Source organism: Sus scrofa, chromosome 13, assembly GCF_054392235.1.
Source record: "Sus scrofa isolate SSC_HxYL_T2T_F1_AM1 chromosome 13, Sscrofa_HxYL_maternal_Yorkshire_Landrace_v2.0, whole genome shotgun sequence".
NCBI classification, from domain to species: Eukaryota; Metazoa; Chordata; class Mammalia; order Artiodactyla; family Suidae; genus Sus; species Sus scrofa.
This window is the reverse complement of record NC_139395.1, coordinates 53,837,302-53,864,321: the sequence shown is the minus strand read 5'-3', so window position 1 is coordinate 53,864,321 and position 27,020 is coordinate 53,837,302. Positions and strand designations below refer to the sequence as shown.

General features: G+C 44.5%; 1 protein-coding gene across 1 annotated transcript in view; it reads left to right on the top strand.

Moving 5' to 3' along the window:
* Positions 1–19,506: 19,506 nt before the first annotated feature.
* The window catches only part of IL17RD (interleukin 17 receptor D), a 67,599-nt gene continuing 60,085 nt past the window's right edge, over positions 19,507–27,020 (top strand). Inside the window, exon 1 of the mRNA XM_021068996.2 lies at positions 19,507–19,669. Coding sequence (XP_020924655.1) covers positions 19,544–19,669 — 126 coding nt within the window. The 5' untranslated portion in view covers positions 19,507–19,543. The remainder of the gene's footprint in view (positions 19,670–27,020) is intronic.

Genomic DNA, 27,020 nt, shown 5'->3' with positions numbered 1-27,020 from the left:
ATACCCGAACTCTGTCTAAAGACACTATTTGCCTTCCTTGGGTCAAATATCCATCCTACAGCTTAGCAAAGAAAAGAATCAAAGCAACAATGTATACTGGGGTTTTACATTTTAATGATCTAATGTGACAGAGCAGGACTAGTCACATGTTAACTGTAAAGTACAGGTGGTGTGTATATGATCTTCCTTGTGCATCTAGATCCTAAGTTACTGCATTATCTAGATTACTTGCTTTTATCAGCAAACAGCAAGCCTTAGTGGCAGGCAACTTTTAGAAAAAGATTTACATTTTCTGGAAGAGAGAAAAGTAGGGGCTCTTTGTCATTTTCCAGAATTTTCTATAGGAAGGGCAGATAATGAGTGTTTGTGTCACCTGTTTCCGCAATAGATTGTAGTCCCTTTTCAAAGGTTTTGAGATTTTGTTAATGTAGCCAATGTTTTATTTATTTTTAATTATATAAACACATATGAACACTTAATTGTGAAAAAGCTAACATAATACAGATAAAAATTTCTTTTGGGGAGTTCCCGTCGTGGCGCAGTGGTTAACGAATCTGACTAGGAACCATGAGGTTGCAGGTTCGCTCCCTGGCCTTGCTCAGTGGGTTAACGATCCAGCGTTACCATGAGCTGTGGTGTAGGTCGCAAACGCGGCTTGGATCCAGCGTTGCTGTGGCTCTGGTGTAGGCTGGTGGCTACAGCTCCAATTAGACCCCTAGCCTGGGAACCTCCATATGCCGTGAGAGCGGCCCAAGAAAATGGCAAAAAGACAAAAAAAAAAAAATTTCTTTTGAAATTCCCACCTCCCCCAAATCTCCAGTCTCCCCCGAGACAGCCCCTGCCAAATGAAATCATTTTTTTCAGTTTGATATAAATGCTCTCAAACTTTTTTCTTATGGATTTTTAAATATATATGTACCCACTTAAAGCATGTGATATTGTTTTATTTGTTTGTTCTCATAAATGGTATTCTACCATATTTATCGTTTTATAATTAATTAGCACCTCCCCTCACTCATCAATATGTCTTAGGGCTTTTTCTAAGTTCCTCAGAGCTCTTTTTTTTTTTTTTTTTTTTTTTTTTTGTCTTTTGTCTTTTTGTTGTTGTTGTTGTTGCTATTTCTTGGGCCGCTCCCACGGCATTTGGAGGTTCCCAGGCTAGGGGTTGAATCGGAGCTGTAGCCACCGGCCTACACCAGAGCCACAGCAACGCGGGATCCGAGCCGAGTCTGCAACCTACACAACAGCTCACGGCAACGCTGGATCGTTAACCCACTGAGCGAGGGCAGGGACCGAACCCGCAACCTCATGGTTCCTAGTCGGATTCGTTAACCACTGCGCCACGACGGGAACTCCAAGAGCTCTTTTTTTAAATTTTTTTAAATTTAAGTATAGTTGATTTACAGTGTTGTGTCATTTTCTGTTGTGCAGCTAAGTGACCCACTCATAAATATATGTACATTCTTTTTCTCCTGTTATCTTCCATCATGTTCTATCACAATAGTTTGGATATAGTTCCCTGTGCTATACATCGGACCTCATGGCTTATCCATTCTAAATGTATAGTTTGCATCTACTAACTGCAAACTCCCAGTCCATCCCACTCCTTCCCCCTCCCCCTTGGCAACCACAAGTCTGTTCTCCATGTCTATGAGTCTGTTTCTTTTCTGCAGATAGGTTCATTTGTGCCACATTTTAGATTCCACATATGTGATATCATATGGTATTTGTCTTTCTCTTTCTGACTTACATCACTTAGTATGAGACTCTCTAGTTCCATCCATGTTGCTGCAAATGGCATTATTTTGTTCTTGTTATGGCTGAGTAGTATTCCATTGTGTATATGTACCACATCTTCTTAATCCATTCATCTATCAATGGACTTTTTAAGTTGTTTCCATGTCTTGGCTATTATGAATAGTGCTGCCATGAACATGAGGGTGCATGTGTCTTTTTGAATTATAGTTTCGTCTGGAAATATGCCCAGGAGTGGGATTGCTGGATCCTATGGCAGTTCTATATCGAGTTTTCTGAGGATCTGCCATACTGTTTTTCGTAGTGGTTATACCAATTTACATTCCTACCAACAGTTTAGGAGGGTTCCCTTTTCTCCACACCCTTTCCAGCATTTGTTATTTGTAGACTTATTTATGATGGCCATTCTGATCCATGTGAGGTGGTACCTCATTATAGTTTTGATTTGCATTTCTCAGAGCTCTATCTTATTAAAGCAAACAGATCCATTGCATTTCATAGTGTGCCAAGCTGGCTATCCCCATTGTGTGTTTTTAGCCCAAGTCTCTATTGAAAGATATTAAAGTTGTTTCTGGTTTGTTTTTTCACCATGAAAAATAATGCTACAGAAAACAAGACTGTATACCTCTGTGATTTCCCACACATGTGCAAATGTGATTTCCCACCCCAAGGTTAAATATTGAGAAGTGGAATGGCAATGTGGTAGAAATTAGAAATTGATATATTTTAATAGGAATGACCGATTTGCCCTTCAAAGTGACTTTTAGTGATCAGCTTCAACAAATATTTCCTTTTTTTAAGCTTTGGGATGAGTTAACCTTAGCCTCCAAACACAGCAGGGACAGGAGGATCGTGAAACTAAGTCTTTGCCCTCTAAGAAGGCTTGAGACTCATCTGTGGGCCCCCATATATCTACTGGCAAAAGAATTCCAGGAAGGTTAACCAAAAGCTTTAAAAAAAGGGGATACTTACAGAAGGTGGGTGGAAGGGAATGGGAACAGGAAGAGGGCCCCACAACACTTCTCTGAGTATACTATACCCTTTTATGGAACCATGGTAATGATCCATATACTCCCACAATAAATAAATCATTCAGATCAATCAGGATGAGAAGAGAACCCCAAATGGAACACAAGCATTAAGGAATCTACGTGTATTACAAATAAAGAGAAGAGAAGATCTAACGTAACTCTAAAAAACAATACTCTAACTGGATAGTATAAGACTAGAGATGAAAAGGATTGTACATAAAGATTATAGTTTAGTTACTAAATTTGTTTCTATGGCTCTCACAATGGAGTGAGTTAGCAATTCTGCAACTATTTTATGTGCAGACTAGTCTGGGTCCAATTAGGAGACAGAAACCACACAGTAATTTAAACAAGGAAAGTTTAATATAAAGTATTATTAATTACAGCAAGAGATTGGAGAAATGAGGAAATGGCCACTAAGAAGTAGAATTCTAAATAACAGGAGCAGCCATTGCCTAGGGCTGAGATAAACAACACAAAGAAGAGCCTCCCTCCCCAAGAGCTAAGATCCAGACCTGATGGATAGGGCAGGTCTGTGGCTCACTGAATGGCAATGAAGTCTCTCTGGTGGGTGCTTCGCTGTCAGAACTTGGCAGAAATCCATCCATGATGGTGCCAGGAAAATTATTCATGGGGAGGTCTCATTGGAGGCACCCTGCTTTAAAAATGCCCCAAAGGGGTCCCAGCAGAAGCTGCTGAGCACTGGACTGTCGTCTGGCTGCTTGCACTGCAGGAGCCAGCTGCTAGAATCTGGTATTGGAGAAGCTGTCTACACAGCAGCAGCTGGAAAAGCTATCTGTGCTGCAGGAGCTGAGTGCCAGGAAAAGCAGCCCACATTGCCTGAACCTGCCAGAGGGAAGACACCAGACCTGGTCTCCCTCCTTCTTCTGCAGTGTCTCTCCGACGCCCTCTGCTGACAAAGTTTAACATGGTGCAGGCTGACAAAATAACTGAACCAGCTCCATTTTTGCATATCATGTCATGAAAAACGAATTCAGATTGCATACGGAAGTTCCCAGGCTAGGAGTCGAATTGGAGCTGTGGCTACTGGCCTACACCACAGCCACAGCAAAGCCAGATCTGAGTCACATGTGTGACCAACACCACAGCTCACAGCAACACCAAATCTTTAACCCACTGAGCAAGGTCAGGGATCGAACCTACAATCTCATGGTTCCTAGTCGGATTCGTTTCCACTGCACCACAATGGGAATTCCTTATATGCTCCTTTTTATGCACGTTTGAACTCTCATACAACAAGACCTCTCTATTCTACTTAACAAGATAGTTTTTTATCTTAGAAATGGGAGTTCCCGTCGTGGCGCAGTGGTTAACGAATCCGACTAGGAACCATGAGGTTGCGGGTTCAATCCCTGCCCTTGCTCAGTGGGTTAACGATCCGGCGTTGCCGTGAGCTGTGGTGTAGGTTGCAGACGCGGCTCGGATCCAGCGTTGCTATGGCCCTGGTGTAGGCCGGTGGCCACAGCTCCTATTCAACCCCTAGTCTGGGAACCTCCATATGCCGCGGGAGCGGCCCAAAGAAATAGCAAAAAGACAAAAAAAAAAAAAAAAAAAAAAAAAAAAGAAATGAAGAAGCTTTCATGCTCTCCTCAAAATGAAGACAAACACAGTCCCAACAGTTATTGTATCCATTGCTGGCTATGTTAATTTCTCTTTAAATTGAGTCACAGTCCCATTGAATATTCTGTTACCTAAAGAATAACCCGCAAAGTTAACTTCAGCCACTTGTATATAAAATAAATATGAGGTGAGAGAAGAAAATGGTTAGCATATGTAAATAAACACACACGCATATATATATAACACACAAATAAAAATGCAGATTCTATAATTGGTCATAAGGCTGTAGTTGATATCTATTACTTCTTCACTACCTATTTAAAATTTTTCTCTACCTCTGGCAGAACTTCATTTTTTTGGGGTTTTTTACCCGGTAGAATGACCCAAACCCTTTCCCAAAGACTCTCATTGCTTAATTGTCCTGCCTTTCTTGGTTGCTCTAGTTTTCCATTAACCTTTACTATTAGGCATGCAAGTAATATGAGGTGCCCTGGAGAACCCCTGAGTGTACATAGATAAAGAAATAAATATAGGTGTATGTATTTGTGTGTGTTGGCATACACGTATTTATGCCCCAGCTCTGTCTGCTGAGAGGACCTGGAAGAAATGACCACCCTGGTAGCAGTGAGAACACCTGGCGCCCAGATCTTTGTTTCTAAATTTAATTTTCCAATAAAAAGAAATGATTGATTCTAGCATTGGGACAGGGAAAATACAAGATGAGTCCAGGTCATCTTGTTTACCAGGAAGTAAGGACATGCCCAGAAAATGAAGAGGGCATGCTCAAAGGACACAGGACTCATCCTGAAGGGGCTCTCAATGGCCAAAGCTGAAACAATCTGAACAACAAAAATAAGGATAGTACAGAACAAAACCCACAAAATAAATATTCTTGAGCCCATACTTATGTAAACAAAGAATTGAATAAATACATTAATAGGGAAGAAGACAGAAAAATTCTCCTACTAGGAGAATTCCAACTGATAGATGTAGAAGAAATAAGGAAAATAGAAAAATCACCATTAGAATACCACATTAATGGTTGTTGCATACAAAACGCACTGGTGGATTGGAGTTCCCATTATGGCTCAGCAGGTTAAGAACCTGACTAGTATCCATAAGGATGAGGGTTTGATCCCTGGCCTTGCTCAGTGGGTTAAAGGATCCAGGGTTGCCGCGAGCTGTGGTGTAGGTCTCAGACTCGGCTGAGATGTGCTGTTTCTGTAGCTGTGGCATAGGCTGGCAGGCAGCCGCAGCTCTGATTTGACCCCTAGTCTGGGAACTTCCATATGCCGCAGATGCGGCCTTAAACATACACACACACCCCAGTGGATACTAAATTAGCTAGCAAAAGTTTGAGGATAAACAGGATATTTGTGCTACCTAAAATTATCTTCACCAAGATATTAATTAATTACAAGGAGAAGATAGTAACACTTGGATGACCATCTTAACCAAGTGATCTAGAATAAAATAAGATTGGAGTTCCCATCGTGGCTCAGCAGTTAGCAAATCCGACTAGCATCTATAAGGATGAAGTTTCAGTCCCCGGCCTCGTGCAGTGGGTTAAAGATCCATCATTGATGTGAACTGTGGTGTAGGTCACAGACACAGCTCAGATCCTGCGTTGCTGTGGCTGTGGCTCAGGCTGACAGCTGTGGCACAGGCTGACAGCTGTAGCTCCAATTCAACCCCTAGCCTGGGAAGCTTCATATGCCGCAGATGTGGCTCTTAAAAAAACAAAAAAAGAGTAAAATAAGACCTAGAGACATTCTGTACCCCTTGATATAATACACAGCGTCATTTCTCTGGCATTTTTACCAAAATTTCGTAACTTCAATCTAGTCATGGAAAACCACCAGACAAATCTAAATTAAAATATACTTTTTAGTATTCTTCCAAAGTGTCAAGATTAGGAGAGACAAAGACTGAGGCACTTTCAGAGATTAAAGGAGACCAAGGAGGAGTTTCCGTCGTGGCGCAGTGGTCAACGAATCCGACTAGAAACCATGAGGTTGCTGGTTTGATCCCTGCCCTTGCTCAGTGGGTTAATGATCCATCGTTGCCCTGAGCTGTGGTGTAGGCCGGCGACTACAGCTCCGATTTGACCCCTAACCTGGGAGCCTCCATATGCCGCAGGAGCAGCCCCAAGAAACGGCAAAAAGACAATAAATACATAAATAAATAAATAAATAAATAAAGGAGACCAAGGAGACATGGAATCTAAATGCACGGTGGGATTCTGGATTGGATCTTGGACTAGAAAAAGGACATCAGTGGACCCCTGATATGATAAAAAAAAATACCACTACAACTCTGGGGACTTCCTCTCAAAAATCCATAACCCCAGTCTACTCATGAGAAAAACATCAGGCAAATGACAATTGAAGGTAACCTACAAAATATCTGATCAGTAAGTGCTCTGCAAAACTGTCAAGGGCGCAGTAACAGGAAAAATCTGAGGAACTGTCACAGCCAAGAGCAGTCTAAGGAGTTCATGAAAGCAGATGTAAGGTAATGTGATGTGTAGATGGGATCCTGGAACAGAAAATGACATTAGATAAAAACAAAAGCTATCCGAATAAAGTATGGACTTCAGTTAATAATAATGTACCAATATTAGTTCATTTATGGTGGCAAATGTATCATACTAGCATATGATTTTGAAAAAGGGGAAACACTGTGAGGGGTATGGGAACTCTGTACTGTCTCTTCAATTTTTCTATAAATATAAAACTTTAAAAAATTTTTAAATTTATTTTTTATTTTTTTGGCCACACCCATGCCATGCAGCAGTTCCAGGGCCAGGGAACCAACCAGGTCTAGGGATCTAACCCGTGCCACCAGTGACAATGCCAATCCCTAACCCACAGTACCACCAGGGAACTCCCTTGTTATTTTTAAAATTTATTTTATTGAAATATAATTGATTTATAATGTTGTGTTAGTTTCTGCTGATCAGAAAAGTGGTTCAGTTATATATATATATATATATATATATATATATATATATAATTTTTCATATTCTTTTCCATTATGGTTCATCACAGAATATTGAATACAGTTCCCTGTGCTATACGGTAGGACCTTCTTGTTTATCCATTCCATGCGTAATAGTTTGCATCTGCTAATCTCAAACTCCCATTCCATCCCTCCACCACCTTGGCTACCACATGTATGTTCTCTATGTCTATGAATCTGTTTCTGTGTCATAGGTAGGTTCATTTGTGTCATATTTCATATTTGACATATAAGTGATATCCTATGGGATTTGTCATTCTCTGTCTGACATTCTTCACTTAGAATATAATCTCTAGGTCCATCCATGTTGCTGCAAATGGCATTATTTCATTCTTTTTTATGGCTGAATAATATTCCATTGTGTATATGTACCACACCTTCTTTATCCATTCATCCGTCAGTGGACATTTACTTTGTTTCCATGTCTTAGCTATTGTGAATAGTGCATGTATATTTTTCTATCCTGTTCCACTGATCTATATCTCTGTCTTTGTGCCAATACCATATGGTTTTGATGACTGCAGCTTTAGAATATAGTCTAAAGTCAGGGAGCCCAATTCCTCTGGCTCCATTTTTTTTTTTTCAGGATGTCTTTGGCTATTCTGGGTCTTTTGAGCTTCCAAACAAACTTTAAAATATTTTGTTCAAGTTCTGTGAAAAATGTCCTTGGTAATTTGATAGGGATTGCATTGAATCTGTAGATTGCCTTGGGTAGCATAGTCATTTTGATAATATTGACTCTTCCAATCCAAGAGCATGGTATGTCTTTCCAACTATTTGTGTCATCTTTGATTTTTTTTATCAGTGTCTTATAGTTTTCAGAGTACAGGTCTTTTGTCACTGTAGGTAGGTTTACTCCTAGGTATTTTATTCTTTTGGATGCGATGGTAAATGGGATTGCTTTCCTAATTTCTCTTTCTGATATTTTGTTGTTAGTATATAGAAATGCAGTTGATTTCTGTGTATTAATTTTATATCCTGCGACTTTGCCAAATTCATTGAAGAGCTCTAACAGTTTTCTGGTAGAGTCTTTAGGATTCTCTAGGTATAGTATCATGTCATCTGCAAATAGTGATAGTTTTACTTCTTCCTTTCCAATCTGGTTTTCTTTTATTTCTTTTACTAGTGCATGTATCTTTTTGAATTATAGTTTTCTCCAGATATATGCCCAGGGTGGGATTGCTGGATCATAAGGCAAGTCTAATTTTGTTTTTATGAAGAACATCCATACTGATTTCCATAGTGACTGCACCAATTTACATTCCCAGCAACAGTGCCGGATTCCCTTTTCTCCATACCCTCTCCAGCATTTGCTATTTGTATATTTTTTCTGACTGATGTGAGGTAGTACCTCATTGTAGTTTTGATTTTCATTTCTCTAATAATTTAGCAATATTGAGCATCTTTTCATGTGCCTGTTGGTCATTTGTATGTCTTCTTTTGAGAAATGTCTATATTTAGGCCTTCTGCTCATTGTTTGACTGGGTTGTTTGTTTAAAAATTATTTTTTGGGGGGAGTTCCTGTTGTGGTGCAGCAGAAATGAATCTGACTACTATCCATGAGCATGTGAGTTTGATCCCTGGCCTCACTCAGTGGGTTAAGGATCCAGAGTTGCAGTGAGCTGTGGTGTGGGTTGCACATAAGGCTCAGGTTCCATGTTGCTCTGGCTGTGACAGGCCAGTGTCTACAGCTCCGATTCAGCTCCTAGCCTGGGAACCTCCATATGCCGAAGGTGCGGCCCTAAAAAGGCAAAAAAAAAAAAAAAAAAAAAAAAAAAGAAGGGATATTGTTAGGAAGACTAGTGTAATTACTCAGTATTGTTACATCAACATTAAGTTTCTGGTTTTGGTAATTGTGCTACAGTTATGAGGTTAACATTAGGAGAAGCTAGGTGGAGAATATACGGTACTCTATAAACTAGTTTTGCAACTTTTCTGTAAGTTTAAAATTATTTCAAATAACATTTTTTTTCAAACATACTTGAAATGTTACCAATTTTTAAAAAAGGAATCCACTCTGTGGCCTTGCACATAATTCTCAACATGAGCGTTAAACAATACATGCATACTTTTAAAGGTACAAACTATGTCAAGTATAGCCAATGCACATATGATTCAGTTTTATGGAGAACAGTTTGGAAGTCATGAACAAAGCTGGAAGCACAACTGAGGCAGTAAATGAGACCGCCTGGAGAGTCCCAGGGAAACAGTGGGAGACATTACATAACAGCAGCCAGCTGAAAAGGAAGAATTTCTTTTTAGTTTCCATAAATAAATATATACATAAATATACACTAGAGAAGGCCCGTGGAAGTCATCGTCTGACCTCTCCAGAGAAGGTAGGGTGAACCGTTCTACCTCAGACTCCTCCTCCCCTCAAACCCAGCCCACGCTGACCTGCAGGAGATTTCATCTTTGGGGCAGGGGTCCTGGCAGCTGTCTCACCTGCATCCTCAGGCGGCTCACAGGGGAGGAGGAAGCAGCCTGCCGGGAGGGCGCGCTAGCGGTCCGCTGCGCTCTCTGCGTATTTGTTGCTGGTTTGAGACTGACCTCTCCTGCTCACGAACTTGGCTCAACGCTTTGCTCTGTTGCTGTTTTTGCAATCTGTCACTTCCGCGCTCCATCACTAGTGAAATTTAGCTGTAGAATTTCCTGCTTCGGGGCCTTAGGTTGGGAGAGAGACCAGAGTCAGAGCGCGTTGCAATCTTTTTTCCACAACCGAGGGGCGCTGGTTGGACCTGCCGCGCAATGGAGGGCACGCCTCGTGAGACTGACACACCAGGTTGCACAGATGCTTCTACGTGTGCAAGTTTCAACCATGAGGATTTTCTTCCACTGGGATTAACTCCGGAGGGGTAGAGAAAAATTACCTTCTTAAGCAAGAACAGAAAGTGCTGTAAAGAGACAATGGCTAAATAAGAAAGAGCTGTTCTTGGTTATTAAGAAATATAATAATTAAAATAAACTTAGCATGCCTATCATCCAATTTAGGATTTCCAAAAAGCGTAAGCAGAGGGAAAGGAAAGGAAGAAGATAGCAAAGAAATACTCAGAAGAACTTCCCGGAAGTCAAGAGCTATAATGAATGAAAAAACTCATCCCTCTGAAACTTCATGACAAGGTGGATAAAGAGAGCAGATTAACAGCTAAGAGAGACTGAGGCAGAGAGACTGACTTTCAAAGGACCAAGAATAAAAAATGCCATGAGGTTTCTAAATTGCAGTCTCAGGCGCTGAAGGACAAGAGGAGCTATGCCTTCAACAGTCCTGTGAAAAATTACTCTTTTTTTTTTTTTGGTCTCCTTAGAGCAGCATCCGTGGCATATGGAAATTCCCAGGCTAGGGAATGAATTGGAGCTGTACCCACTGGCCTACAGCATAGCCACAGCGATGCAGGATCCTTAACCCGCTGAGCAAGGCCAGGGATCGAACCTGCAGCCTCATGGACACTAGTGAAATTCCACTGCACCATGACAGGAACTCCCCAGTAAATGACTTTTGACATAAAATTCAATACCCAATCAAATTATTAATCAACTGTGATGCTTAATAAAAATATTTTTTTAGACATGTGAGGTATCACAAAATTTACCTCCACGCCTTTTCTCAAGAAGCTAATGAAAGATAGGTCCCACCAAAATGAGCGAGAAAACACAGAAAGAAACAGAACCTAGGATTCCAACATAAGGGAGAAGGCAGGAATTGACAGCTGTGCAGCAGACCTGGAGAACATCCAAGCCTGACTGAGAGAGGGGCGGGGGACTCAGGGAAATGCTCCTGGAATAAGAGGAAACTGGGAGAAAAGTTCATGCCTCTGCCTGTGTGGAAAGCTGTATAGGAAGATTTAACAAGGGGGCCATAAAACAGAGCAAATGTCTTAGGTCAGTGCTAAGTACACACAAACACATACACACACACACACCCCCAAAATAGTTGTAACAAGAAAGGAAATTCCATCATCCAACACTATTTGCCTTAAAGGTGAATAATGTTTTATATGGTCATAATAATGAATACTGATTTAACTAAAATTGTAGTATCTGTCAGCATCCCAACAAGAAGCAGCTCTTAAATGGAATAATTTTGAGGAGAATTTCATCGAAGAGACTGCTTGAGCAAGCAAAAGAAACTACAAGGGAAGGCCATTACCCTGCCCTCCCCCCAGCGCACACACATCTGAGAAGGCAAAGTGGAGGAGCAGTTGTCAGAAACAAGAGATAACTAAGTGGAGAGGATGCTGAGAGTGGAGCCCAGGATGCAGCCACCCACAACAGCCTAGCAGAGGTAACTGAGGGCATGAGCACCTCTGCTCCCCACCGACAACTGCCTGCCTGGGTCCCATAGCGGCCTCACTTACCAGGAAGCCCTAGGGAAGAGAGCCCTTTGATGTGGTCTCTCCAGGTCTGAGTGGATCTGGAAGGGCTGGGGAAGACATCTAGCACAAACCTCAGTGGGTGGCTAGAGGAAGGGAATTTAAAGAGAACACAATTCTCATGTGTCATAAAGAGCAGCAAGTTAGGAGCCAATGTCTAAACTGGTCAGTCAGGAAGGAACAGTAAGATCAGCATAAAATTTAGAAATAGGGGCAGCAGATGCCAGAAAACAAAAGAATTGAAGGAGGGTGTTCCGGGGAGTGAGAGTGACAAGGGACAGTTCAGAGGGACTGCTTTTTCATTATACATCTGTTAGTACTAAGACAACTTTTTAAACTTTGTACATGTATAATTTTGATGAGAATAAAAAAAATAATATCCAGTCTAATCATGAGAAAATCATTAGGTAAATATCAATAGAGAATCATACTGCAAAATACCTAACTGATGCTCTTCAGAATTGTCAAGATCATCAAATAGAAGGAAGTCTGGGTCACAGTCTGGAGGACCCAGAGACAAGGCAGCTAAATGCTATGTGGTATCTGGATAGGATGCTGGAATGGAAAGGGGGCATGAGGTAAAAACTAAGGAAATCTGAATAAAGTATGAACTTTCATTAATGGGAATTTATCAATATAGGTTCATTAATTGTAACAAATGTACCATACTAATGTAATATGTTGCTATAAAGGAAACTAGGGACAGGGTACATGGGAACTCTCTGTACTGTCCTCTCAATTTTTCCGTAAGTCTAAAGTTGTTCTACAAAATAGTCCTATTAAAAATAATAAAAGACAGAGTTCCCACTGTGGCACAGTGGGTTAAGGACCTGGCATTGTGGTCCCTAACCATCGAGGTGCTGGTTTCATTCCTGGCCTGGTACAGTGGGTTAAGGATCTGGTGTTGCCGAAGCTGTGGTATAGGTCACAGCTGCGGCTCAGATTCGTCACTGGGCCCAGGAACTTCTATATGCCATTACTATATATATATATAGAGAGAGAGAGAGAGGGAGAGAGAGAGAGAGAGAGACTTTTCAGTAAAAAACGTGTGTATATATATATATATATATATATATATATAGAGAGAGAGAGAGAGAGACTTTTCAGTAAAAAATAACCTTAAAAGACAAGGGAAGTTTATGCATTTTATTTTATTTGCATTATTTGGAGCCTTGGTAGATTTGGATATTTTTCCAGACTTTTTAATGATTTTTGCATTCAAGACATTAAATCCCAGAATATCAGTAATGATCCTGGTTATTTATTCGTTCAACAAGTATGTATCAAATACTGACTACATGTGAGGTTATACCCTATGCTCAGCACAGGGATATTTTCAAAATACAGCCCTGCCATTGCCCTTAAACCCTTTAGAAGCTGCTAGATACCCTTAGATTCAAAACAGGGCATTAGGAGTTCTTGTCGTGGTTCAGTGGTAATGAACCCAACTAGTACTCATGAGGATGTGGCTTTGACCCCTGGCCTTGCTTATTGAGTGAAGGATCCTGCATTGCGGTGACCTGTGGTGTAGGTCGCAAACGCAGCTCGGATCTGATGTGGATATGGTGAAGGCTGGCAACTACAGTTCCGATTCTAACCCTAGCCTGGAAACTTCCATATGCTGTGGGTGTGGCCCTAAAAAAACAAAACAGGGCATGGGGTCCTGCCTGCCTAACCCCTGCTCATCATTTCTCCACACCTCCCTACTTTCCAACCACACTGGCCTCTTTTGGTTCCTTGAAGATGCTGCATTACCTGCCTCCCCAGAGTTTCTACGTATGTTGTTCCCTCTACTCAGAATACTCTTCCTCTCCCTGGTCCCCTCCCCTTTGTCCAGGTAACTCTTATACTTGGACCTCAGCTCAGGAATCACTTCTTTAGAGACAACCCATGTATTTGCAATTATTCCTGATCTTGTGGTTATTTGAGTAATGCCAGTGTGCCTCATGAAATGTTTGCTTATAGGTTTTTGGTTTTTGTTTTTTTTTTTTAATGGCTACATCTGCGGCACATGGAAATTCCCTGGGACAGGGATTGAATCCGAGCCACAGCTGTGACCTCCGCCCAATTGCAGCAATGCTGGATTCTTTAACCCACTGTGCCAGGCCAGGGATTGAACCTGCACCTCTACATTGACCCAAGCCATTGCAGTCTTAACCCACTGTGTCACAGTGGGAACTCCTACTCATACGTTCTATGATAACTGGGACAGTGTCTTGTTGGGAACAGTGTCTGTGTTGTTCATACTGCTCCCCGACTCCTGGGTAATGCCTGATATGGTGGACTCTACTTCCACCCATGAGCACTTGTTGAATGAAGGAATGAATGGTAAACAGTATATGGTCCATAGCCTTCCAGTCTAGTGCAGATCCAAACCTGGGTATGAGCTCCAGAAGGAAAGAAGAGGTGACCATTCTCCTAGTTACTTTCTGCTTTCCAGCTGCCCCAGGGCCTGGATCAATCAACTCCTGGTCTACAACCACAGTTGCTGCAATACTAACATCTTCAAGAATCCCCATAGCTATTTGCTTACTTCAAATTTGCAAAAACCCACTGAGTTCTATATCCATGTCATTCCTGTAGCCATTGAGAATACCAACATCCAGAGAAATTAAGTGAATTGTCCAAAGCCGCATGGTTATTGAAAGCCCAGTTTCTTATCACCTCCTGGACTCTACTTCCACCCAAACTTGGCATTAGCTCTTGGTAACAGCAAGTATCTGCACCTATACCAGAGCTTTGTTCTGGAATTCTGTGCCCTGGCGGAGTCTTTGGGCTTCTCCGACCTGGGCCACGCGCGCCCTCTCGCGGCTACAGTGGAGACTGGGTGCCCGCTCTTCAAAAGAAAGAGAAGTGGCGGTGGACGCAAGAGCTTAGTACTGTGGCCGCGGCGCTCACCACCCCAGGTCTTGGGTTACGTGTCCGGGGATTTCGGGGCGCGGGACTGAGTCGTCTGCTCTGGGTCTTCCTCCTGCACCCCGCCCCGGGCCCGTGGGCAGTCTGGGCGGCGCCAAGGCCAGCTCGGGAAGGATGCGGGACAGCGCCCCAGGCAAAGTTTGGGGAATGAGTCTGGAAAGTCCTGGCTGAGTCTCAGCTTCCTCCCCTGTGAAGTGGAGAGGTTGACAACTACCTGGTTCCCGCCTAGACTGCCTCAGGAGCCTGCCAATCTCCCCTCCCCAAAGCCCTGGGAAACTTGCACCTTCGGCCTGCTGGGAGACTGGGTGGGGGGCAAGCTTTACCTCTAGTGTCTTGATTAGTACTTAATATATACATCACAATTCATTAGAATTTTTCCCACTGCTTCTAACCACTGTTCATTAAAATGGTGTTTAATTATTCTCAAGTGAAAATGATTCAGGATACAAATTATTTCTACAATCACGTTATCCTTTCTTATGTTTCAGGGGATAATTTTTTTTTTTTTTTTGTCTTTTTGCCATTTCTTGGGCTGCTACCGCGGCATATGGAGGTTCCCAGGCTAGGGGTCGAATCGGAGCTGTAGCCACTGGCCTACACCAGAGCCACAGCAACGCGGGATCCGAGCCGAGTCTGTGACCTACACCACAGCTCATGGCAACGCCAGATCCTTAACCCACTAAGCAAGGCCAGGGATCGAACCCTCAACCTCATTGTTCCTAGTCGGATTCGTTAACCACTGAGCCACGACGGGAACTCCTCAGGGGATAATTTGACTCCTAACAAAATCCAGTCCTTGTGTTAAGGATTTTTCTTATCTGATTAGGTTCTAGGTAAACTGGGGAAATATATTTGCATTTTATCAACAGCTTATTTTAAGGTGTTTTAATAGATTTAATCCCCAGCTTCATTAGAAACAGGCATGGAGGCAGCAAGTTTGTTTGCCTATTGATGTGTTGGAGGCAGAGCTTGGGGGGGCACTGGAGGCAGAGAGGTGAATCTGACAGGGTGGTGAGGGGCGGTTTAATTGTGAGGGGCCTACAGGCAATCTTAGCCATGGTGGATGAGACCATGTGTTGTGTTTGGGGAAGGCTTCCTCCTGTGGTCACCTACAAAGCTGGGCATGCCATGGCCTAGAAGAAGGATGGACCATGGAGGACTTGTAGGGGCTTTGTCCCCTCATTTTATCTGTTTCTAGTACTGAGGTTCACTTCCTGCAGCCTCAAAAATATGCTAAAGGGTCAGAATAAAAAGAGGGGATGGAGAAGATAGAATGAGAGGATGTTGTCAAATGTCAATTTATTGCCTTTATTTCCTGACCAAATCAGACCCTTTGATGTATGTGGTTCTCCCAACCCACCCCACCCCTACATGCATGCTTATGGCCTCCCTAAAAGGCAGACAGGAGGGCTTGCAGTCCCTGGTCCTGAGAGATGTCATTCTAACAATGTTTTACTTTATTTTATTATTTTTTTCTTTTTCAGCCACACCTGTGACATATGGAAGGTCCCAGGCCAGAGACTGAATTTGAGCTTCAGCCACAACCTACACCAAAGCTGTGGCAATGTCAGATCCTTAACCCACTGTGCCATAGCCGGAACTCCACTAACCATGTTTTAGAGTAAGACACTTAGGATTTCTCTATCTTGTGTCCTCTGTACTCCTTTAGAAAAGTTGGAGCAGGAGTTCCCGTCGTGGCTCAGTGGTTAATGAATCCGACTAGGAACAATGAGGTTCGATCCCTGGCCTTGCTCAGTGGGTTAAGGATCTGGCGTTGCCATGAGCTGTGGTGTGGGTCGCAGATGCGGCTCGGATCCTGAGTTGCTGTGGCTCTGGCATAGGCCGGCAGCTACAGCTTCTATTCGACTCCTAGCCTGGGAACCTCCATATGCTGCGGGAGCAGCCCAAGAAATGGCAAAAAGACCAAAAATAAATAAACAAATAAATAAATAAATAAAAATTAAAAAAAAAAAGAAAAGTTGGAGCACTGAGTTCTGTATCATGTTTTCAGATGCCATCAATTGCCAGATTGGGTGGCAAGCTGTGAGTAGGAGGGAACCCAAAAGTGGATAGTGGAGTTCCCATTGTGCCTCATTGGTAATGAATCCACGAGGACATGGATTTGATCCTTGATCTCGCTCAGTGGCTTAAGGATCCAGCATTGCTGTGGCTGTGGTGTAGGCCAGCAGCTGTAGCTCTGGTTAGACCCCTAGCCTGGGTGGGTGTAGGCCTAAAAAGAAAAAATTTAAAAAGTGGTTGGGTGTGGAGATGAGAAAGGGCACAGGAGCCATTGCTCTGGCTTCCCCAGTTACTCAGTCATATATGTGGTGACTGGTGGTGTGAATGAAGCCCAGGAAGAAAAGCTCTCCTCTCTCCAACACCCTCCTTAAGACTTTTCCTCTATAAGTTTCAAGTACTGATCCTTTTCCAGGAGTCCAAATCCAGAACAAAGGAAGAAATGCAAATGGCCTCTAAATATGTGAGAACATGGTCTACCCCATTAACAACCAGAAAAACCATTTAAGACTGCAGTGAGGTATTGAGAAGTTCGGCAATTTTATTTTATTTATTTATTTTTTGTCTTTTCTGGGGTGCACCAGTGGCACATGGAGGTTCCCAGGCTAGGGGTCCAATCGGAGCTGCAGTCACTGGCCTACACCACAGCCACAGCAACTTGGGATCCAAGCCGTGTCCTCGATCTACACCACAGCTCACGACAACGTCAGATCCTTAACCCACTGAGCGAGGCCAGGGATTGAACCCGCAACCTCATGGTTCCTAGTCAGATTCGTTAACCACTGAGCCATGATGAGAACTCCAAGTTTGGCAATTTTTAAATGTGCATAATCTAGCAGTTCTGATTCTAGGAATGTATCTTTAAAAAGTAATTGAATAAATATATCAAGATAAATGTGATATGTGAGGATATTTTTGAATTACTGATTATAATAGAAGCTTCCCTCAGCAGGGGATTGGTTAATAAATTATGGCACATTTCTAGTCTGAAATGTTATGTAGATAAAAGAGCCTCAGGGGCAGGTAGCCTCCTGGTTTCCCTGGTGTTTCACTGACACCCAAGTGGTCCTGGCTTCATTTCAGCCTGAGGTGCTCCTGACATTCTTGGCCAAAACCTTGACACCCCCAACTGTGGGGTTTGGGAATGACCCAGAGGGGAGTTAGTTCCAAGTGTGAGGAAGGGCAGAGATCTGGAAGGAAGCAGCCTTCTGTGGATCCTGGTTCTTCTGGATGACCAAAGAAATAGGATGCTGGGTTTGGCTAAATTCCTGAATATCCTGGCAATAAGATGAAAAATAAAACACTTCCTGTCCAGTGGTGGACATGAACGGGAAATCCCAGCACCCGGATCATCTGGTAGATGCTGTTGTTTGGGAGAACCCAGTACCCATCTTCTCTTCCTCTGGCAGTAATCCCTGCTCTTTGGGCAACCACTCTCCCCTACTTCCAGAAGAGGAGGTCAGTACCAATTTTATTCTAAATGGCCATTGAATAAAAGCCACCGTGGAAAATTTTAAATCAGGAACAGGCAATGGTCTGACATCTTTTTGAAGATCACTCTGAAACCAGTGTGGAGAAATACATTGTATTTGGGAAAAAATGGAAACAAAAAAAGAAGCCCTTTGGATGTTGTAGAGGAGGAGGTGGTAGCAGAAATGAGGGCGGGGGCAGTGGAGAGGGTGAAGAGGTGGGATTCAAGAGCACAGATATAAGTCAAAGGGGGAAGGGGCTTGTGGCAAAGTTGTATGATTTGGGCCACTCCACTTCTCAGCTTCTTCTTCCAGAGGCACTACTCACTTCCCAAGAGTAATTTAGACAAGCATAGTGGTTAAGAGTATTGTTTTTGCCAGTTTGGATTTGAATCTCAGGTCTGGCAGATGCTAGCTGTGTGACTTTATGCAAGTCAGTTAACAGATTAGCATTTGAGTGTTTGCTATGGATTAACCAATATAATCTTCCCCAGACTAGGACATTTAACTCCTGTTACTCCAGTACTCAGTGGGTGGGTACAGGAATGGGGAGAGAGCAAGTTCTTTGTCCAAGGCCCCCAACAGGATTTCTCAAACCACCACATTACCCTAGCTTTTCTGCGCAGAAAACTGGAATAACAATAATACTGCCACTTTCAGGTGTGTTTGGGAGGATACAAGAGAAGACCTGGCAAATCATAGGTGCTTGTAAGTTATTATTAAAACTATTGTAATCATATCCTTTGTGTTTTCCCAAGTTTTGCAGGGAGTAGGTATCACCTGGACAAACCTTTGGATTAAAAACAAAACAAACAAAAACAAAAAAACAGTTCCGCTCCTGGCTCAGCGGAAACGAATCTGACTAGCATCTGGGAGTTAGCAGGTTAGATTCCTGGCCTCGCTCAGTGGCGCTGCGGTGAGCTGTGCTGTAGGTCGCAGACGCGGCTTGGATCTGGTGTTCCTGTGGCTATGGTGTAGGCCGGTGGCTGCACTCCTATTCGACCCCTAGCCTGGGAACCTCCATATGCCGCAGGTGCGGCCCTAAAAAGACAGAAACAAAACAAAACAAAACCTCTCAGGTGAGGGGGAAAAACTGCAGCTGCCGGCCTCTGAAACAGTTTACTCGGACACCGGCTGTAGGGCTGTGCTTAGAGGTCAGGGCGGGGCCAAAGAGGGCTAGACCTCAGGGGCTGGGCCAAAACCTGAGGGTCGAGGCTGGGGGTCGGACCCGGGGAGAAGGGGCGGGGCTAGGGTCCGGGGCGCATGCTCTGTAGTGCAGCCTGCTCAGCCTCGGCGGTCGGCGCCACCGCCCACTCGCGGCTGGCCAGCTGCAGGCTGCCGGGGCGCAAAGTAGCGCCGGGCCGGGCTGGGCGAGCGCACGGCCATGGCCCCGTGGTTGCAGCTCTGCTCTGTCTTCTTCACCGTCAACGCCTGCCTCAACGGCTCGCAATTGGCCGTGGCCGCAGGTGGCTCCAGCAGAGCTCGGGGCGGCGACACCTGCGGCTGGAGGGTAAGAAAAGGACAGCGAGAAAGTTTCTCACTGTCCCTCAAAGCGCGGGGGCACAGGTGCTCGCGGGCAGTGGAGCCCGCGCGGACTTGCCTGCTCTCCGCGGAGTATTCGGCGGGGTTGGGATCCTGGCTGCTCCCGCCCTCCTGCCTCCCTCACGGGGCGCGCGTCTGCCTGCCCCGGCTGGGATGAAAGAGGCCGCTAGACCCCCGGCTTTGTGTTGCTAATGAGGCGCTGCCAACGACCGGGGTCCGGCTCCCGGAGGGCGGGCTAGAGGGGCGCCCGGCGGTGGGCTAGGGGAGAGCGCCCCACCCTTTGTTCCGGGCCCGGGGCAGTGCGCCCCAGGGCTGGGATCCTTAGAGCTGTCCGGATGGCGGGGAGAACGCTTCGGAGCTGGAGTGGAGGGTTTTCCTCGACCTCCGGTCCATAGCTCTGCAAAGGCCCGGGACTGCCAGGGAGGGGCCCCTGAGTTTGGGGAGGAGTGCGTCTCCCTCTCGGGACCGCTTTGTTCCTTCTTGGTTGGGTCGCCTTCACCCCACCGTCGGCTCCTGTCTTTCTGGTAAATTTTGCTCCGATGTTCAGCCCTTTGCTTAAAGAAAGGTCTCAGGGATGACCCTCCACCCTCACCCCGCCCCAGCTTGAGTTGCGGATATTTTCATGGTCAAAGGAAAGAATGAGTTTGTCACCTCGGTCGGGTGCCCAAGCACCGACTTTCGCCGTGTGCATGGAGCCCTCTGCCCCTAACTGAATGCTTCTTTGACACCATCTGGGCGGTGTGTCCTGGGGAGGGGTGTGTATGCGGGGACGCTGCCGTCCCCGGTACCCACAAGGTCTCCTGGGCTGGGGCCACTGTAGGACCGTGAGACTGCATCCGTCTGTCCCACCCCCTCCCATCCAAGCCAGGGCCAGCCTTCAGCTTTGTGGGGAGGACACCGGCTTTTCACTCAGGCAGCCACAGACATGCCCTTGGCTCTTCTTCTGGGCAGCCATGATCCTCAGTTTCTTCACCTGGAAAATGGGAATAGAGATTTCCCAGTATCCCCTAGCACTGCTGCTCTGAGGGATGGGTATGGGGGTGGTTTGCTTAGAGCAACATCCACCCACCTCTTGTGAGGTGCTCTGAACTGTCTCAAGAAGTCAAGGCCTAGATCCCCTTTCTGGGTACAGGCTGGTGCTTCCAGCTCACTTTCTTCCCATTGAGAAACAGTGCAGAAAACCAGGTATGAGCCAGGCAGCTGGAATGTCTTCAAACCCAGTAGCTGCACAATAGACAGCTTAACCCACCCTCCCACCAACCCCATAGAGAGTTTAATGTACAATAATAATATATATATAAACATCCTTCCTATTTGAGTGTAACATCACATTTTCTTACTCTGTCCCATTTTAGTAAAATACCACTTTTTTTTTAAACTTGGATACCAAATTTTCCTCTTTTTAATTTTTTCTTTTTTTGGCCACCCCATGGCATATGGAGTTCCCAAGCCAGGGATCAGCTACAAACCACAGTTTCGACCTATGCCACCACTGTGGCAACTCCAGATCCTTTAACTCACTGTGTGGGCTGGGATTGAACCTGCATCCTGGCGATGCAGAGATGCCTCCGATCCCGTTGCTCCACAGGGGAAACTCCCCCTTCCCATTTTTTTGGTCATGCCCATGTAGCATGGGGAAGTTCCCAGTCCAGGTAGCCAACCCATGCTACAGCAGTGACCAGAGGCACTGCAGTGACAATACCAGATCCTTAACCTGCTGCCCCACAAGAGAACTACCAAGTTTTTCTTTTTTTAGATCAAAAAATGTTTCTTAAGTCTATCCCATGTTGATTTATCAATCTTCCTACATTTTTTGGATCTAAACTGATATGATGGCTTTTGAATAACAGCATCACAGGTATTTTATTTTGAATTTTCATATGATAGTGTACATGGATCAGTCCAATTTGCTGTGTGTGTGTGGGGTGGGTTGCAATTGCCTAGGTGTCTTCACAAAACTTTGTGAAGTTTTAATGCTGTGAGTATAGCAGGGCCCCAAAGGAGCCAATCTTGTGGCTTTGTGTTTTCTGTGAGAATGAGTTCTCCCATAAACCTACAGCCCCACAGACTTAATGGTGGCCCTCACCCAGAGTCTTCATATTCATGCTGGGGGTGACCTCAACAGCTCCTTCCTTGGGGTTATCTTCACCTACTTTGTGAATGAGCATGGAAACCGCTGGACCACCTCCTGGATTGCAGGCTCTTCCCAACCTGTTACGTAGCTTCTTCTCTCCTGAACTTGCTTTTTGATTGTGGAGCCACAGCTTTCCCTGACCCGCTAGCCAACCTGCCTTACATACCCACCTTTCCAGCCTCAGCCCCTGCCCTACCCTGCTCCCTGTGCCCTTTATGCTGCCTAGGCATGCCTTTTCCTCCCTTGAGAACCCCCTGCTTGGCTTAAGACTCAGCTCAGGTGATGCCTTCTCAGGGAAGCCCTTTCTGAATGCCATTCCTTTTGCTTTGCCTCCTCATGCAGTTCCCTGCACTTTAGTTCTCACCCAACTACATCATCAGTATTTGTTCACATCTGTGTCTTCAGGCTAGTTTCTTTAGCTGGGTAGCTGGGCACTTAACCTCATGTTGGTGGGCTCAGAGCCTGGAGCCCTGTAAATCTTGGCTGAACCCAATTAGACCCTGCAGACTTCCTGCTAAATCCTATATTAAGTGATAGATTTTTAAGGAGGGGGGGGCGTATGTGTTGCGGTCAGAGCACCGAGCTCCAATGTCTTCTGTGCAGTGGGCGGGCTTTTTGTATGTGCTGATACTGCCTGTGTTCCTTCTCTTTACACCTCAGCCTCCCCTCTCACCTCCAGCATCACTTCCTGCAGGAAGGCATCTCTGTCTCCATCTCCCTAGGGAAGTTTTTCCAGAAGTTGCTGTCAGAGGGCTGGCCAGTACTGGGGCACTGCTACTTGGATATTTGAGTCATGTCTGAGTCCCCTACCAGATAGCGGGTGTTGAGCCCATAGATCTTGGTCTCAGTTCTGAAGTTGCTTAGAGTCTAGTTGGGGCTCTGCTAACATATAAGATTTAAGGGTCGATTATGTGTGATGAAAACAGGAGAGGGCTTGTTATGGATCTTGATCACACAGAACCCAGAGAGGAGGCACAGTGGGATAGGGAAGTGAGTCCTGAAGGAGGGGCAGGAGCTTGGTTCTGGAGAGGAGCTGAGCAATTGACCCCCTTGCTCTCCAGGGAGCATTTGTTCCAGAAACTCTTGCCCCTGCAGGAATGTGTATTTTCCCAGGACTTGAAAGGTGATTGGAGCCAGCTAACCCTCAGCAGCTGTAACCCTCCCTTCGGGACTGCTCTTGGAGGAGCCGGCATGGTTTAAGCGGTCAGATTTCACAACCTCCCCATTATTAGTGGGGCAATTAAGGGGCTGATACCATCTTGAACACAGGGCAGTGTTTTAGAAATGAGTTGTGGGCACACTTCCTCAACTACTTTATAAAAAGTATCCTAGGGCCTTTGCCAGGCAGAGTTGCTTTTTAAGTAATAAGTACAGTTTTCCTGAAGAAGTAACAAATTGTAAAACTTCCAGAGGAACCCCCTCACCCCTCCGCCCAGCCCATCCTCATTTATGCTGAGTCTTAACTGCTTGCTTCTTGGATGTTGAATTGTTTTGTTTGTGATGGGTAACTTTGTATCAATTACTTGCTCTGAGGGTTTTGTTTTGTTTTGTTTTGTTTTTGTTCTGTTTTCCTCTTGCTTTACTGGTTGTTTGAGAAGCTTCTTTATGGAATAAGGAATTAGGAATCTCTTCCCACAGGTTTTTATTTAGTGGCTTTTCCTGTAGGGGAGGAGGAGGAGGGAGCATTTCTTGCCTTCTTACCTAAATGGGATATACCTTCCCTACTCTCTTATCCCTGAAACACAATTCCCATTCCCCCCAAAGGTCTGCTCCTTCAGGAATGCAGGAAGTCAGAATGTTGGCATCATCTTTACAGTGAAGTGCAAGTTTCCCATTTAAGGCAAATGCTTCATCCCAAAAGGTAGGAAGGAATAGGGTGGTACTTGGAAAAGAAGAGGTTCCAGCTGATTAAAATTTAGGTTCCTGATAAAAGTCCAATCCAAGAGCTCCCTTTGGCTGTGGGCCCAGGCATGTTTATTTGATTCTGAATTGGATGTGTTTTCATTCACTTGCAGCTCGTGGCTCTCAAGCCCGCATCTGGTCTGCTTGTCCTGGATCCCTGTTACACATGCTCTTGTGTCTCTTACAGAATTCTTGGTTAAAATGACTCAGCCCTGGTTGACACATTTTCAGAGAGACATTTTTATAAGAAGTGTGATGCTTTCTTCCAGCCTGTGCTGCCTTGTTAATTGGGAATCCTCTGGCCCACGGTCTTTTTTGAGCAGCTCTCCCTTCTCTCCCTACCTCCATCCAATGGACCCAGAACCCCTGCAGTGCCTGGGGCTGTTGTACTAGTTATTAACTTGGGGATACCGCTGGGTGAATGAGACCAGCAACTGAGTGTCGGATGCAGCACCATTTCCTTCCAAGCATGGTTTCTCAAAGTGAGGTTCAGGGGCTGCCAGGATTGGGATTGCCTTGGGAGCTGGTTAAAATGTAGATTCAAGGCCAGGAGGACCACAAATTGACATTTTAACAAGTTCCTCTGATGCTCTCAATGGTGAGAGTCATTGCTTTAAGATACAGGTCTTCTGTGATCGTAAGAAAGGGGCAAGAAGCTTCATTTTAAACATTTAAAATCAGAGTTTGACTTTAAATTACCTCTCTGGACTTTGTGCATGGAAAGTGGAGACTTTGACCTCTGAAAAATGTCAGGGGTGAGGCTGGTTGAGGCAGCTCCTGGGGAGCCAGCCAGTTGGGGTGGGTGCCTTGAGCCTGGGGTTAAAAGAGGAGGCTGGAGGTGAAGAGGGCTCAAAGCTTCCACTGGGTTCCTCCCCAGAACAGCTGGGCCTGTCTGGAAAACAGTCTCAGGAAAGAGTAGAATAGGATCCAAATCATATTCTCAGCCATTCAAACCCTACAGACGGCTTTCCTACAAAGGAAAGAACTGCTCATGCTTTTTTAAGTCTTTGAGTATTTTTCATGCTTTATTTGGCCTAAAATATGTTAGGTTTTTTCTTTTCTTTTCTTTCTTTTTTTTAAACTTTGAGATTCTTTTTCCCCCATTGGTCCCTGAACTTTTCACATACTGTGCCCCAGCAGATGTCCGCTGCTGCTGCGGCCACCCCATCAACAATTAATTGTTCCTTTCTTCCTCACTGCCTTTTGCGTTGCCTCTGAAGGATGGGTTTTTAGGCTTCTGTAAGCTTGGCCCTACCTTCGATTTGTAAGAGAATAAGTTGAGGCCATGGCTGAGGTACCTCCAGAACTTGACAGAGTGGGGGACAGTGCCCCTGGAGCAGATCTCTTTGCTGCCACCATTCTCTGGCAGCTAAGACCATTTCTGTTTTACATCTCTCCTGAATTTGGAGGGTCTCTCTCTTGCCCTCAGCAAGCCCAAGGGGCCTGTCTGCCAGTGCCACAACCCCCGCCCCCCGCCCCCGCCCCAGGCAGCCTGACTTGTCTGGCTGGTGGGAGGCAATGTCCTCCTGGGCAGTGTTTGTCTTGGCTGCTGGGACATTCTGAATGGGCCTGACACACCATTAGGTGACTGATGGCCCCCACAACACATTGTCTCCTCCAGGGCCTGGGGCCTTTGAAGCTCTTCCCTGTGGGAAGTAAAGAGACTATTTGCTCTATTAAAATGCCTTGGTATTTCCTCTGTTTAACCACAGGCCACTTCCTCTCTGCCACTCTAAACCCGGCAGGGCCACCGGCTGATTGAAAAGACACAGGCCTAGGAATGATCACATCCTATTGAAACAGATAGTTTTACTGAAGATTAAAGCTGGGGCAGGTCTTTAAGAAGAAACCAAATCTAAGGGGATTCCTTGGGATGGCTCTTTATCTTGCTCAAAATTTAGCCTGTCGACACCACGCACACCTGAAGTCCTGAATGCATTTTTTTTTTTTTTTTTTTTTTTAAGGAGGGAAGCCTAAATTGTAACCAAATTAGTGTGTGTTTCATGTATATATGGCAGGTTAATTCGATCAACTGAGTTTCTCATTGTGTGAGTTGGAAGCCCTTCAGTGTCTGGAATAGCATGATGGTCTGTTCATAGAAAACCAAACTCAGCTCATTCTCTGCTTGCAGATTCTGTCTGGTCTCTTGTGCTCAGAAAGACCAAGTAAGAAGTTTGTAGCTTAAATAATACCCAGAATATATCTGGGGAAACTGTTTCCCATCCTTTCTCAAGCCTTCCCTTGGGAAAGTTTAATTAATAACACCAGGCATGGAACTAAAATCTGAACAATTGAAAAACGACCTTAAGTAACAAAGACTGAAATTTAAACTCAGTCTGTACCCTATTTTTTTTTTTTTGAAGGGGCCTAAAAAAAGTAATAACTAGTTAGTCTCTAATGAAGACTATTACTTTAACATTTGCAACTCCATTGTTCAAAGCATCCATGATAAAAACAGCTTTCCTTTTCTTTGGTTCCTTGTTTGGAAATGTTGGGGGAAGGTGGATGTAGCTAATTAAGGCTACAACATTTAAAGGGGGGCTTAATAGGTACCAGCTGTCCTCAGCAAATCACTGGGTGGATGACAAAATAAAGATGTGATGTGAACACACATGTAATTCTCTTCTGAAACGGAAGTTGGCCTATAAATTGTCTGATTTAGTAGGGTAAATCAAAACTATCGCTACTATGCACTTTTAAGAAGCATTTGTTTTATAGTAAACCTAATGTATTATTTGCATAAGGCTGGTACTTTAAAAGTGGAAAGGGCAGTAGATGGCAGGTATTGTTGGAAGTTTAATAAATTGTAATTTTATTGTATATTTCTTCATTCCAAACCCGACCTAATAGACATTAGTCATGAGGCTTTTCATTAAAATTACTACATTGTAGGGGAGCTTGCTTGAACTTAACAGAAATGCCTATAAAATTGAAGCAGTGACTTTGAAAAGAGAATGGAAATTGATAGCACTAATTAAAAATGTTCAGATGGGAGTTCTGGTTGTGGCTGGTGGTTAACGAACCAGACTAGTATCCATGAGGACGCGGGTTTGATCCCTGGCCTTGCTCAGTGGGTTAAGGATCCGGCGTTGCTCTGAGCTGTGGTGTAGGTTGCAGACTCAGCTTGGATCTGGCATTACTGTAGTTCTGGTATAGACCGGCAGCTACAGCTCTGATTTGACCCCTAGCCTGGGAACCTCCTTATGCCGCAGGTGTGGCCCTAAAAAGCCAAAAAAAAAAAAAGAAGAAAAAAAAGTTCAGATCGATATTTACATTTTACACA